At 50.2% G+C, this 15,623-nt stretch overlaps 1 protein-coding gene across 1 annotated transcript in view; it reads right to left on the reverse strand.

Annotated features, from left to right (window-relative positions):
* lrba (LPS-responsive vesicle trafficking, beach and anchor containing) overlaps window positions 1-15,623 on the reverse strand; it is a gene marked incomplete at its 5' end in the record, with an annotated part of 387,967 nt that overhangs the window by 136,918 nt on the left and 235,426 nt on the right. The window contains one exon of the mRNA XM_084454694.1: window positions 2,635-2,775. Coding sequence (XP_084310820.1) covers window positions 2,635-2,775 — 141 coding nt within the window. The remainder of the gene's footprint in view (window positions 1-2,634; window positions 2,776-15,623) is intronic.

Consider the following 15,623-nt stretch of genomic DNA (forward strand, 5'->3'; position numbering starts at 1 on the left):
GGTAGTGTTAGGGGGGTAGGGTTGGGGGGTAGTGTTAGGGGCGTAGGGTTGGGGGGTAGTGTTAGGGGGGTAGGGTTAGGGGGGTAGTGTTAGGGGGGTAGTGTTAGGGGGGTAGTGTTAGGAGGGGTAGTGTTAGGGGGGTAGGGTTAGGGGGGTAGTGTTAGGAGGGGTAGTGTTAGGGGGGTAGTGTTAGGAGGGGTAGTGTTAGGAGGGGTAGTGTTAGGGGGGTAGTGTTAGGGGGGTAGTGTTAGGAGGGGTAGTGTTAGGGGGGTAGTGTTAGGAGGGGTAGTGTTAGGGGGGTAGGGTTGGGGGGTAGTGTTAGGGGCGTAGGGTTGGAGGGGTAGTGTTAGGGGGGTAGGGTTGGAGGGGTAGTGTTAGGGGGGTAGGGTTGGAGGGGTAGTGTTAGGGGGGTAGGGTTGGGGGGTAGTGTTAGGGGGGTAGGGTTGGAGGGGTAGTGTTAGGGGGGTAGTGTTAGGAGGGGTAGTGTTAGGGGGGTAGGGTTGGAGAGGGAGATATTTGCATCAGTCAAAGCCAATGTCAAGCAAGAATCCTGAACATGATGTTTGACATCTGCCTAAAATCAACGAGCCGACTCCTGATGCACCCTGGGAAGGCCGGGACGCCCACAGAGCCATGGGATTGGTGCGTTTCTAATCACGCTTAATCTTGTTTGTGCCAATCAATAGCTGTCTCTCTGAGACAACAAGCCGAGGAGTGAGAGCCACACAATTATCCAGGCTGCAACCACCACGCCAATACGCAACCAATCCAGGGTCCGCTGGGGGCCCTCGCCCCGGACCCAGGGGCCACGCTCCCCCATCACACCTGGAACAAAGGGCTTTTCCTAAAGTGGATTTACAATAAGCCTGATAATGATGTGCATGGATCAGGGGCTGCTCAGCGGGGGGTCGTTGAGGAGGTGAGCAGGACAACAGGACAGACACAACCCAGCGGTCCTGGAGAGGGGCAGGAGACCACACCCCACTGTGAGGGGCAGGGGACCACACCCCACTGTGAGGGCCAGGGGACCGCACCCCACTGTGAGGGCCAGGGGACCACACCCCACTGTGAGGGGCAGGGGACCACACCCCACTGTGAGGGCCAGGGGACCACACCCCACTGTGAGGGCCAGGGGACCACACCCCACTGTGAGGGGCAGGGGACCACACCCCACTGTGAGGGCCAGGGGACCACACCCCACTGTGAGGGCCAGGGGACCACACCCCACTGTGAGGGGCAGGGGACCACACCCCACTGTGAGGGGCAGGCATATCTGCTTCCCTCACTGGTGTTCAGGCTAGCCACACTGAGCTGGGCGATGGAGGCATCATCACCTCCACGCTTCTGAGACCTTCAACTGAGGAATGTTGGTGGTGAGACCCGTTGATTAGGTCCAGATATCCTTGAGGGCTTTTTCCTTAATCCAAAATACCCTCCTTGTTTTTTAACGCCACAGAGAAGCACTGAAACGTCATCCCGAAAAAGCCACCCCATAATGAATTCCCTTTCTGCTGTGTTTGCTGCTTCTTCAGACCTACTGAACACGCAGACCAGCGGGCCATGTGCTTACTGAACACACAGACCAGCGGGGCCATGTGCTTACTGAACACGCAGGCCAGCGGGACCATGTGCTTACTGAACACGCAGACCAGCGGGGCCATGTGCTTACTGAACACGCAGACCAGCGGGCCATGTGCTTACTGAACACGCAGACCAGCGGGCCATGTGCTTACTGAACACGCAGACCAGCGGGACCATGTGCTTACTGAACACGCAGGCCAGCGGGACCATGTGCTTACTGAACACGCAGATAAGCCCTATATTCCCACTGACACGCGTCAGGAGCAGCCTTTGGGCGCCGTGGCCCAATCACAAACGACCATCAGCTCTGGCGCAGCGTGCTACAGGTGGAGAGATGGAGGGGGGGGGTTATATTCGCGCCTGGCAGGACTGGGCAGTAGGGGTGGCCCTGTGCTCATCCGTCCAGAGCAGGCCTGGGCAGTAGGGGTGGCCCTGTGCTCATCCTTCCAGAGCAGGACTGGGCAGTAGGGGTGGCCCTGTGCTCATCCATCCAGAGCAGGCCTGGGCAGTAGGGGTGGCCCTGTGCTCATCCGTCCAGAGCAGGACTGGGCAGTAGGGGTGGCCCTGTGCTCATCCGTCCAGAGCAGGCCTGGGCAGTAGGGGTGGCCCTGTGCTCATCCGTCCAGAGCAGGACTGGGCAGTAGGGGTGGCCCTGTGCTCATCCGTCCAGAGCAGGACTGGGCAGTAGGGGTGGCCCTGTGCTCATCCGTCCAGAGCAGGACTGGGCAGTAGGGGTGGCCCTGTGCTCATCCGTCCAGAGCAGGACTGGGCAGTATGGGTGGCCCTGTACTCATCCGTCCAGAGCAGGCCCGGCGGGAGGAGGCTGAGTGACACGCGGGAGCACGTTGGGAGGACCGGGGGAATGGAGGCACATTGGGGTTGAAATCTAGACGTATGTCTGTTCTGTTCCCTCTTCTCTTGAGCAAACATGGTAGGAATGACTTTACACGGGGGCTCTCCCTGTGTGTGTGTGTGTGTGTGTGTGTGTGTGTGTGTGTGTGTGTGTGTGTGTGTGTGTGTGTGTGTGTGTGTGTGTATGTGTGTGTGACTCACGATGCGTAGCAGCCACATCATGGTGAAGCTGGAAGTGGAGTAGTGGGTGCCGTAGTGGAACTTGGGCACCTGGTCATCTTCCCAGGATTCATAGCGGTCAGAGAAGAAGGCGGCTCTCTTGGGGTTCAGCGCACCGATGGGCTGGGGGGAGGGAGAGGGTTAGGGTTAGGAGGAGGGACACCAGGACACAACGCTGGAACAAGTCGAGCCATGGAAAAGTCTAGCTATAGGCTAGGTAATATGGGCAAACATATATCAACTGGCCAGTTATCAAAGTAAATATCATCAAACTGGTTATGCTAGCCTGCTGTTTCAAAAATAAATGTCAAGCTCGTTTGATTTGACTGCCTACATGCGCAGCCATCCAGTCACAATTGACTGAGCCAGTCAGTCTTATCGAAATAATTATGTAATATTTCAAAGGTCAAAAAATCAATCCCATCAGGAAAATATAGGCCCTATTTTCAGAATGAAACAGTTATTGCATAAGTCAGTCGGCCATTTTTGAAGCGAGTAGCCTAGTAGAACAAGAGAAACAGCAGTAGCATATATCCAGGTAATCCTCCAGGAGCCATGTCACGGTTTCGTCAAAACCGTCAGGCCATGCGTTCCGTTGGGTGTCCGGTATGGCGGACAGTCCTGGATGACATGGTCTGCGGTTTGTTCCTCGGCGCCACATTAGCACGCCGCACAGGATACCAAGCCCCATCTGTGCATGTGTTGCTACAGTAACTCTGGATCTTGTCGAGGGGCAAAATCTCAAAAATCCCAGTAGCAGCTTCAATAATAATGTGTTGCCTTCGTCTGGCTTATTGACAATATAGCCTACACAATATACAATACGGTGTACAATATACACAATATAATACAAAGAATATATCCTACTAGTTTAAAATATAGGCAGTTACTGCCAGACGGATTGAGTTTGCTTGCTCAACAATGCTTCCTGGCCGCTATTGTGCAACAGTGAATAAGGAGGTGGTCTGGAGCGGTCCGAACGCGCCTCTAAAACTTTGCAATTTGAAATATTGAAGTTGGGATGACTGTAGAATGAGGTCTGTCACACAGAGACCAGGGTTCAAATCCATCCCTCGGCAATAACACACTCACACACTCACACTCACGCACACACAGACACTCACGCACACACTCACACTCACGCACACACAGACAAACACCAGTGTTTGCCATGTCTCTCCTATGATGTTTTTTGCCATTCTTACACTGAAAATGTAATTTAATGAAATTTATTGCTTTATAAATGTTCTTAGCCGGTAGACAAACATACTCCAGGATCTTGCTCGATCGCCTTGTTGAGAGAGGTCAAGGAAGAATTTTAACAGCTCATTTTTCTGGCCCCTGGGTGATACTGTTTTTTTGCTTCTCTCTGGAATATGTAGAGAGTGGGTCGTATGCCCACCTCCCTTGTTCTCTGTAAAGCGCATTGTGTTGCCTCTGGGTATGAAATGCTATACAAATAAAGCTTTGATTGTTTGTTTGTTTGTAACACTACACAACGTAGATTAGTTCAAATTGTTCACACCTGCTATGGATCCAGCATTGAGAAGAAAAAAAAAGATTAATATTGCTTTCTATCGTATGTCCTTGAGTAGTGGCTCATTTATAAATATATATAATGTCTGCTTTAGATCAATCCTTGCAAAATACTTCACTACTAATGATTGGGTGGTTTCTAAAGACCTGTATTAAGCATTAACTGAGGTATTACTACATGTGCTAACATTTATGAATTCACAATGCATTAAGGTTATTCATAATGACCCATAAATTGTGAGCAGATCAATATCGCATACCTTATACAAATCATCAGTAAATCATTTAAAACTGATTAATTAGTCATAAATAATTTATTAAATGTGACCAGACCATTATCACATACCTTATAAATGATCCTAGAAACTATTAGAAAATCATTTGAAACATGTTTATAAATGCATAACTACTCGTTTATAAATAGCTTACTAATGTTTATAAATGTTGTAATAATGAATGTTCAACAGACTATGAACAGATGCTTTATAAATGGTTTATTAACAAGGGTAAAGCGTTACCCAAATTCCTAGTTTGTGTAAACCATATACATGGCTGTAAACTGACTCAAGATGTGTTTATTGCCATGTGTATGGTTCACACGTACCAGGATAATACTAGGGTTAATGCATACGCTGTTGTAATCCTGAATCTTGAGAGAGAGAGAGAGAGAGATGGAGAGAGAGCAGGAGAGAGAGGGAGGTAATAAAGGAGAAGAATGAGTGGCAAAGAAGAAAAAAATAAAGGAAACCGTCAACGTTTCATATTTCTACACGTTCACCCAGCAGGCGTATTCAAATCACCACGGTAACCTTTTGTACAATCTCAAATGAATATTAGATGATGTTTTGTTTTGAAAGATCAATCGGTTTTCAGCAGAGAGCGTTCCAGGGCTGCGGAGCCCCCTGAGGCTAGTCTGTCAGAGGAAACACATGTGTTGCGATGAAAGGGGGCCTAGGAACATCAACAGCCAGACAGGGGTTCCTCTTTTATTTATCAATCTGTAGCTAATACACTGGTCAGCAGCATGGCCTTTGTGCTGGACAGAATGGATCAGCAGTTATCATTCATTTACCATTGATCTCTGAAAACCAATAACTGGCTATTATTTAAATGCTCACTTTTTAGAGACACAATTTTCTTTCCTGCCGGTTCAATTTTTATTAGTCCTTTAATGCCTGTGTATGCCTCCTCCTCCCCTATCAAACATCAAGCACACGCACACACACACACACACACACACACCTCCTCTAGATCAATGGTAATGGGATGATGGTGTTGTGAGGCCGAGGGGCGGCCGAGGGGGATGGATGGTTCTCTCTCTCTGCTCCACGGCCAGGGAGAGGATATTGATCTGCGCTGCTCGCTACTGTGCTGTCTGGGGGTAATGGGCTGAGCTGGTGTGTGTAGGTGTGTGTGTGTGTGTTGTCTGGGTAGGGGAGGTGTGCTAGGAATGCTGCACGTGAATGCATCGGTGTGTGTGTGTGTGTGTGAGAGAGAGAGAGAGAGAGAGAGAGAGAGAGAGAGAGAGAGAGAGAGAGAGAGAGAGAGAGAATTTGAACATAGTGGTGTCTGTTCTAATGTTCCGAACCCAATTATCTCCCCACTCCCACAATCTCAGAAAGAAACCACACACACACACACACACACACACACATTACGTTACATTATAGTCATTTAAAGAAACCACACACACTACTTTTACATTACACAGCCAGTGTACTACTACAGATGTGAGAAAATAATGTAATGTAATGTTCATGAACATATAGTAACTTGACCCACGTTATTCTAACAGACGCTTTACGGCATTCCGCACCACCGCTCGCATGCCCATAGAGGGCTCGGTAATACTAGGCTACTCATTGACCCATTGCTGTAGCTCATCTCGCACATTAGATGAGCCTACCTTGTTCTCAAACTCCTTGTTATCTGTCTGGTTGTAATTTAATTATTATTTATGGTTGTAATTTAATTATTGTGGTTAGAGTGTCCGCCCTGAGACTGGGAGATCGTGAGTTCGATCCCCGGCCGAGTCATACCAAAGACTTTTTAAAAATGGTACCCGATGCCTCCCTGCTTGGCACTCAGCATCAAGGGTTGGATTGGGGGTGAGTCTCTGTGACATACTAGGGTCATGTCCAGGGGGTGGACTTGTCCATCAAGCTGCCTCACGCTATGGAAACAGGAGATAGGCTCCTCCCCTATGGGCCACTAGGCTCGAGAACCAGTTCTCAAGGCTACTTACTACTACTACAGTATCTATCTATAGTATCTATCTCTGTAACTGTCGTCGGGTCTGTATCTGTTAACTCATATGGAACAAGGTATCGGGACAAGTAGAGGTTTAATACAGTAGGCTAACTAGCTAGCTAGCGGGCTAGCAGAGTGTTCTCATATGGAACATGGCATCAGGATGAGTAAGCTAGCTAATGGAGCTGACTGGAGATGAGTTTGAAATGGTTCACTCACTCCCTATTCCCTATGTAGTGTTACTTGTATAGTGAACTACATAGGGAGTGATTAAACAGTTTTCTGACACTATGGAACATCATTGCGTCGGATATTCATGGACGCAAACAAGCAGACGCGCCGATCACTGATGGGAGCAGGTTGAAATATCAGTTAGTATTCAGGTTCCATGTTTAGTTGAATGATAAATCCCATATAAATGGTTGGAATTCTAATGATGTGCAAGTGTGATTTTGTCAACTTTTGTGCTCTGTGCTAATAGCAGGCTGTGAAGCTGCACGATAAGACCGTGATAGCAAGTTAGCTCACGACAGCAGCTTCCATAATATTAACGGTAGCTGTTGGTGGCTAAAAAGCAGATAGCTAACTTTACACTGCGCATTCCCTATAGCCGTTCATTGAACGGCTGGCGGCCAATATAGGTAGGCTATACATTAAAAAACATACATAATATTGTTTTATTTGAATGATCTTGAATATATTTAACAATAGGGGGTGCAACAGAACACAATTTTAGGGAAAGTCATTGACTGTTGGACTTTATGTTTTATTAAAATATAGTTATGTGCAAATGAAAACCCACAATCTTTGGCGGTTCTAGTGTTAAGACCTTACCCCGATTTTGGAAATCAGATAAAGGCATTCACAAGACCATTTCAATAATCGCATTATTACCATTATCGGGTTATGATCGGCGTATAGTGTGCATGTGAACGCACTCACTGTCAAACCTGCCGCTCTGTATGCACAAGATAGTTAATGTCTGGATATAATTGGCAATAATGAGTGATCTTTACTCATGGCGACTATGTCAACTTTGTATGGATCCACACCTTCGATCAAGCTTATTTTTTCTTTGTATCGTGCTGAAGCCATATAGCCTACTGCGCTCCGCTACATTAGCTGGTTCCCCGTCTTCAAATTTACTTCTGGGGTTTACGAGTACCAGTTGAATTTTCTAACTTTCTTTTCTTTTCATTTCTAACTTCCGACATCTGTACTTGCAGGAACTCACAAGTGCATCTCCTTTCTAAACAAGTGACTAAGAGCATAATCTAGTGCTGAAGGCAAAGTGCAAGAATAGCAATCTAAAATACAATAGGTGCTTAAGAGGGAGGATCGTTGTAGTACTTCCTAAAGAGATGAGTTTTGAGCCTGTGGAGAAAGATGGGCGCGCACACACAAACACAAACACACACAGACGCACGCACACACACACACGCGCATACAGTAGTGCCTCATGCCGCCCCAGCGTGGGCCTGACAGTGACACACTGTGTCTGCGGGGCGGAGCTCACACGCTGAATTATACATGAATTACACAGGAAGTCCGCTCGGCTCTGAGTTACAGCAGTAATAAAGCCTGCAGTCATTACTGGGACCGGCAGCACATCACACACACACACACACACACACACACCCACACCCACCCACACCCACACCCACACGCACTGGCTGCACTCACAGGGGGAGGGGGCTTGTTTGTTTGTGTGTGTTTGTGTGTGTGTGTGTGGGTGGGTGGGTGTGGGTGTGAGTGTGTGTGTGTGTGTGTGTTTTTGGGGTACAATAGAGCCGCGCTGACAGCGCCCGTACATCAGTGTCGTCCTCGGCAACGCGCTGACCGCCGATTGGGCTAATATGTCGACGACAGCGAGGGGCGAATATCCCTCTCTGATGAAGCGCCTGACGAAGGAACCAATGGCGTGGTTTTAATTACAACATGGAGGACGCCTGGGGAGGCAGGGGGGGGGGGGGGTGGGTTAATTGGACAGCGCTGCCAGGACACAGGCTTGGATTACTGTTAATCTGGGATTCATCAAGGATTACACATTAAACTGGCTGATCTTTAGCAGAGTGGAATGATGTCGAATTAAGCAGGAGGCTCCAGTAACTAGAGCTGAGTGTCTGGGATGGACAGCACTCTAGATCAGCTCACTGAGGGGGGGGGGGGAGAGGGAGAGAGAGAGAGAGGGGAGAGAGAGGAGAGAAAGATAGAGAGAGGAGAGAGAGAGAGAGAGAGAGAGAGAGAGAGAGAGGGGGAGAGAGAAGAGGGGAGAGAGAGGAGAGAAAGATAGAGAGAGAGGAGAGAAAGATAGAGAGAGAGAGAGGGGGGGGGGGAGAAGAGGGGAGAGAGAGGAGAGAAAGATAGAGAGAGAGGAGAGAGAGAGAGGGGGGGGAGAGAGGGGGAGAGAGAAGAGGGGAGAGAGAGGAGAGAAAGATAGAGAGAGAGGAGAGAGAGACAAAGAGAGAGGAGCGATAGAGAGAGAGGAGAGAGAGACAAAACAATGCATGCAGAGCAGAATTAGGCAATGGGCGCTTATTATCAATAAATATAGAAAAACAGCATTTAAATGCTCAGCTAAGGAGAGTGACCCAGACCTGCTCCATGACAGAGGGTCCTGGGACTCAAACACAAACACAAGCAGAGCCATGAAGAGACTCCGAGAGCACAGCCTCACATGGAGAGAGACCACCACAGAGAGACCTGCTCCTAGAGGAGAACCATGGAGAGAGACCACCACAGAGAGACCTGCTCCTAGAGGAGAACCATGGAGAGAGACCACCACAGAGAGACCTGCTCCTAGAGGAGAACCATGGAGAGAGACCACCACAGAGAGACCTGCTCCTAGAGGAGAACCATGGAGAGAGACCACCACAGACAGACCTGCTCCTAGAGGAGAACCATGGAGAGAGACCACCACAGACAGACCTGCTCCTAGAGGAGAACCATGGAGAGAGACCACCACAGACAGACCTGCTCCTTGAGGAGAACCATGGAGAGAGACCACCACAGAGAGACCTGCTCCTAGAGGAGAACCATGGAGAGAGACCACCACAGACAGACCTGCTCCTAGAGGAGAACCATGGAGAGAGACCACCACAGACAGACCTGCTCCTAGAGGAGACAGACTGGGCACCACTGCTCTCAAAGAGAGGTGGAAACCCAGCTTCACTTGTTAACTACCTGCCAACTGAACCAGGACATCAGAGATACACACTTCCCACAGATTACAAACACCCAAAAGGATGAAAACATGACCTCCATGTCTGCTGGGGGAAATACAGCAATGTGCAAACAGTCCCAAAACCTGTGAGCAGTTGTGACAGGAAAAGGACGTCCAATGGAACACGACCACCGTAAAGACTGTCCATCAGTATCCCTGAACACCACATGATCACTGAACACAGACACACTGAACATGCTACCTGAACAGTTACCATTTAAATACATGTGTAAATATTACACTGACTCATTCACTCAATTCACCTACTGGTAGTTACAGTCATATTTGAACCTTCTTGTGGCTGTTTGTGATGTTTGCTTTGGCAATGTTAACATCTGGGCGTCCAGGAGAGAGACACCCTCACAATACACACCATAACACTCGGGAGGGAGAGAGAGAGAGAAAGAGGGAGGGAGAGAGAAAAAGATAGACAGAGAGAGAGAGAGGGAGGGAGGAAGAGAGAGAGAGAGGGAGGGAAAGAGAAAGAGAGACAGAGAGAGAGAGAGGGAGAGGGAGGGAGGAAGAGAGAGAGAGGGAGGGAAAGAGAAAGAGAGACAGAGAGAGAGAGAGAGAGATAGGGAGGGAGAGAGAAAGAAAGACAGAGAGAGGGAGGGAGAGAGAGAAAGAGGGGGGGAGAGAAAGAGAGACAGAGAGAGAGAGAGGGAGGGGGAGAGAAAGAGAGACAGAGAGAGAGGGAGGGAGAGAGACAGGTTGTGGGGGTTGTGGGGGTGTGGGGGGAGGGGTGAGGGGGGCTTGTCCTCTCCAGACATGGCTGTCTGTCACGCTCCAGCGGTCAGACACTGATATCACGCATGTCAACAGCATGAATAAAACACATGTCATAAAGATTGGCCGGCCGAGCCCCGCCCTCTCCAGGGAGAACGGAGGGGAGCAGGGCTGTCAGAACAACACGCTTCCTCTCCTCCGTCCTGGTTCTCTGGTTCTCTCTCTCTCTCTCCCCCCCTCTCTCTCTCTCTCCCTTTCTCTCTCTCCACCCCCCTCTCTCTCTCTCTCTCCCTCTCTCTCTCCCTCTCTCTCCCCCCCTCTCTCTCTCCCTCTCTCACGCTCTCTCTGCCTCTCTCTCTCTCCCTCTCTCCCTCTCTCTCTCCCTCCCTCTCTTTCTCTCTCACTCTCTCTTCCCCCCCCTCTCTCTCTCTCCCTCTCTCTCGTGAGAAAGAGAGAGGGAGGAGAGGAGGAGAGGGGTAGGAGGAGGAGAGGGGTATAGGAGGGGGAGAGGGGTAGGAGGAGGAGAGGGGTAGGAGGAGAGAGGTAGGAGGAGGAGGAGGAGGAGGAGAGGGGTAGGAGGAGGAGAGAGGTAGGAGGAGGAGGAGGAGAGGGGTAGGAGGAGGAGAGAGGTAGGAGGAGGAGGAGAGGGGTAGGAGGAGGAGGAGAGGGGGAGGAGGAGGAGAGGGGAAGGAGGAGGAGCACCCAGGGAGGGACACTGGGAAGAGAGGGATAGAAAGAGAGAGAAAGAGGTACTGGCCAAAGGGGGTGTTGATGTGTTTGACAAGGAGTGTGAAAGAATGTGTGTGTGTGTGTGTGTGTGTGTGTGTGTGTGTGTGTGTGTGTGTGTGTGTGTGTGTTGAGGGAGAGGAACCAAAGACCAGTAAAAAGGTCAAAATGACTCCTAACCCTGACCTCTATCCAACTCCCATCTTCAGTCAGCACAGACAGGCAGCTAGAGAATATCTCCATTTTCTAATTGTGGTAACTTCTGTCTATTTAAGACCACTCACATATTCCACAGTTAACCGTTTATTCTATCGTCAACTTGCATACAGACAAACGTGCCTTCCATAGCACAGGCTAGACCGTTACTCCCACATGAACTCTCAGCAACCCCTAGAGGGCGCACCTACACAATGCAACATAACACATTTGTATAATAAATCACTTAATCCCTTTATAACACTCCTCCCCCTTTAAATTCAAACATTCCCCAAATACAAAGGGACAATAAAAATCTAACTCCAGACTGAATAGCCCACAGTACATCTTACTTGAGCTAGTCACCTCACAACAGGCTTCAAATCAAAACACAAAACAACATTGCCCAAATGAACACCTTCAACACACAGTAGCTTAACCTTTCAGGTGGACTAACACCAACTGTCCATCACATCTGTATCTTATCTGGCGGTTTACAAGAGCGCTGTGACCTGCGCAACCCCACCGGTGACCCAACAGGCACCACTGGTGAGGGTGTCTTGGCTAGCTCTGGCGTTGGGGGCATGGGAGGAGTCAGCGTGTCCATGTGAGGAGTTCCATCAGTCCCTGCAGACACATCCTCTTGAGAGACTTTATCCGGCCACACCCCTGGTGGACATGTTCCCCCGGTATGCTGCCCCACTTCTGGACACCCCATAACAGTCTCTCTCCATGAGCCAGCATCATAGCGCAGGCGCACATGGTCCTGATGTCTCCTGAACACACGCCCATCAGACAGCTTAACAACGTAGGAGACGGGGCCACTCTGGCTCAGAACCACTCCCGGTAGCCACTTCTGGTTGTTGTTGCTGAAGTTCCTCACATAGACGTTGTCATCCGGTTTCAGCTCTCTCTCTCGTGCATGTTGATCATGTCTCTCTTTTTGCTTCTCCTGCTTCCTCCTACATCTTCGCCTTGATGTCTGGGCGCAGGATGTCCAACCCTGACTTAGGGCGACGCCCCATCAGCATCTCTGCAGGTGGACGTCCCATTGTTGACTGTGGCGTAAGACGTGAAAGTCGACTAATTAGTGAGTCCCCTGTCATGCGCTTCAAACCCTCCTTCACCGTCTGAATAGCCCGCTCTGCCAAGCCGTTTGAAGCTGGGTGGAAAGGAGCAGTCCGTATGTGATGAATTCCATGTTCTCGCATGAACTCACTGAACAGTTCACTGGTGAACGTTGGGCCATTGTCAGTGACCAGTGAGTCAGGCAAGCCATGGATTGCGAACACTTGCCTGAGCTTGTTGATGGTCGTGGGGGCTGTGATGTTGCTCATGATGGCGGCTTCGATCCATTTGGAGTGCGCATCCACCATTATCATGAACATCTGCTCCATGAATGGGCCAGCTAGACCACGGGCGGTCAGGCCACTCCCATGGGTGCAAAGGGGCTGGTGCTGGTGCGTTCTGATTGGTCTGACACTGTGTGCATGATTTCACTTGGTCTTCCAGGCCATGATCCATTTTCGGCCACCAGACGTATGACCTGGCCAGGCCTTTCATCCGCGACACACCTGGATGAGTGTCATGTAGTTCCTCCACAATCTGTGCACGGCCCGCAGGCGGTACGATGACCCTCGTACCCCAGAAGATGCAGCAATCCTGCAGACTCAGCTCTGTTTTGTGTTTCGATTATGGCCTCAGGTCCTCTCCTTCCATAACACTGGGCCAACCTCGTTGCAGGTACGTTTTTACTAGGGACAGGACTGGGTCCTTCTCTGTCCATTGTTTGATCTGAGCTGCCGTCACTGGTGTCTCTGCCAGCCTCTCCAACGTAAACAGTCTCAGGAGGCACATGTGTTGTAGCCGGTGTCTCAGGTAAGGGCAGCCGACTCATCGCGTCGGCATTGGCATCCTTACCCGCTCTGTATACGATGGTGTAGTTGTAGGCAGACAGTGTGAGAGCCCACCTCTGTATCCTGGCTGAAGCTAGCGGCCGGATGCATCGGGTCTCACTGAACAGGCTCATCAAGGGTTTATGGTCAGTGAGAATTGTAAACGCCCGTCCATACAAATATTGACGGAAACGCTTCATAGCAAACACGATAGCCAGGCCATCTTTATCTATCTGTGAATAACCCTTCTCCGCTGCTGTCAGGGTCCGTGAGGTAAAGCCAATAGGCTTCTCTGCACCGTCCTCCATTCCATGTGAAAGTACAGCCCCGACTCCAGAGGGCGAGGCATCACAGGAAAGGACTATTTCCTTGTCTGGATCATAATGAACCAGTAACTTCCCTGAGTGGAGGAGCCCTTTTACTTCTCTGAAAGCGTCCTCCTGCTCCACCTCCCACTGCCACTTTGTTTCGATGTGTAGCAGCTTGTACAGTGGAGCCAGGACCCTGGATAGATCGGGGAGAAACTTCCCATAATAGTTCACCATGTCCAGGAAAAATCGGAGGTCCTGGACATTCTTGGGGTTTGGGGCCTCCTTGATAGCCCTCACTTTGTCCTCCAGTGGACAGAGCCTCTCCGCTGTGATCTTGTGCCCCAGGTAGGTCACACTCTGGGCCAGGAACACACCCAGCCTCAGCCCTGCGTCTGAGCGCTTCTTCAGCACCTGCTCTAAGTTAGCCAGATGCTCTTCCTCAGTGGCCCCAGTGATCAAAATGTCATCTAAATACACCGTCACCTGCGGGATCCCCTGGAGCAAAGTGTCCATCATTCTCTGGAAGATGGCGGGGCTGGATGCCACTCCAAACACCAGCCGGTTATATTTGAACAAACCCTTGTGAGTGTTGATAGTGACGTACTCCTTTGACTCCTCGTCCAGTAGCAGCTGCTGGTAAGCGTGGCCAGGGCCGTGCTGGCCATCTGTACTGTAGGTTCTGGAGAATCACAGAACGGCCACCGGTGATAACGGCCATCGGTCGCTAGGTGGCCGGCAGGCTAACTGGCCTGGCCCACGGTAACCTTATGTCCAGCTTTGTGAAACGCTTGCCCCCTACCAGTGATGCAAACAGGTCATCAACCCGTGGCAACGGGTACTCCTCCAGCTTTGAGACCTGGTTCACTGTGAGCTTATAGTCCCCACATATCCGTGCTGACTTTTTCTTCTTTCAGCACCGGCACAATGGGAGCTGCCCACCTTGAGAACTTCACTGGTTCTATGATGCCCAGCCTCTGCAAACGCTCTAGCCCCTCTTCGACCTTACTCTTCATGGCGTAGGGCACAGGTCTCGGTTTGGAAAACCGCGGGGGAGCGTCGGGATCAGCTTCACTGTCACCCCCTTCAGTGTGCCCAGTTCGTCCTTGAAAACATCCTTGTATCTCTGTAGGAGGCCCTCCGTCGGGTCTGCTGTCTGTGCATACTTGATGACATGCCAGTTGAGTTTGAGTTTGCGAAGCCAATCACGGCCCAAAAGACTGGACCCGCTCCCCTTGGCTATCACCAACCTGGAACATGCTGTCTGGCCCTCATATGAAATGCATACATCCAGCACCCCTAAATGAGGAATGTGTTGCCCTGTATAGGTTCTGAGTTTCTAAATGAGGAATGGGCTGCCCTGTATCGGTTCTGAGTTTCTAAATGAGGAATGGGCTGCCCTGTATAGGTTCTGAGTTTCTAAATGAGGAATGGGCTGCCCTGTATCGGTTCTGAGTTGAGCCCTGACTCAATCTCAAACGTTATGTCCTGCCATCTGACAGCGACTGTGGCACAGTAGAGCTTTGGAGGCTCCTCATCCGTTTCCACTCCAAACATGTTGTAGGAGCATGCTTGCTCCTCATCATCTTCCTCTAGATGGGGTGTGTCTGCCTGAGCCTGACAAGCTTTTCCCTCCATGGGCTTACTTTTTCCTTTCACTCCTGCACTTCTTTGCCAAATGTCCCTTTTTGTTACATGTATGGCAGACAGTCTCTCTGAATTTACAGTCATTAGCATAGTGTGGACCTCCACACCGGAAACAGTCAACTCGCTTTGCCTGTGCACTAGTGTCATGTTTCCTAGCCCCCTTTTCAGTGTCTCTACTGACCTGATGCACTGCAACTGCCTGTGATCCCCCATTTCCCGTTTAAATATCTTTGCCATTATTAGCAGCCATCTCCATACCTTAGGAAAGTTCCAGTGCTTTCTTGAACGTCAGGGGTGGCGCTTCCCCAAGCAGGCAGTGCTGTACGGGGTCATTGTTGATGCCGCAGACTAGTCTGTCACAGAGCATATTGTCCAGCACCGCCCCGAAATCACAATGCTCCGAGAGCTGACGTAGCTCAGCTACAAAGTTAACCACAGACCTGGCTTCCTGAAGTGGCTGTGGAA

The sequence above is a fragment of the Borostomias antarcticus genome (genome assembly GCF_949987555.1).
Source record: "Borostomias antarcticus genome assembly, chromosome: 20".
NCBI classification, from domain to species: Eukaryota; Metazoa; Chordata; class Actinopteri; order Stomiiformes; family Stomiidae; genus Borostomias; species Borostomias antarcticus.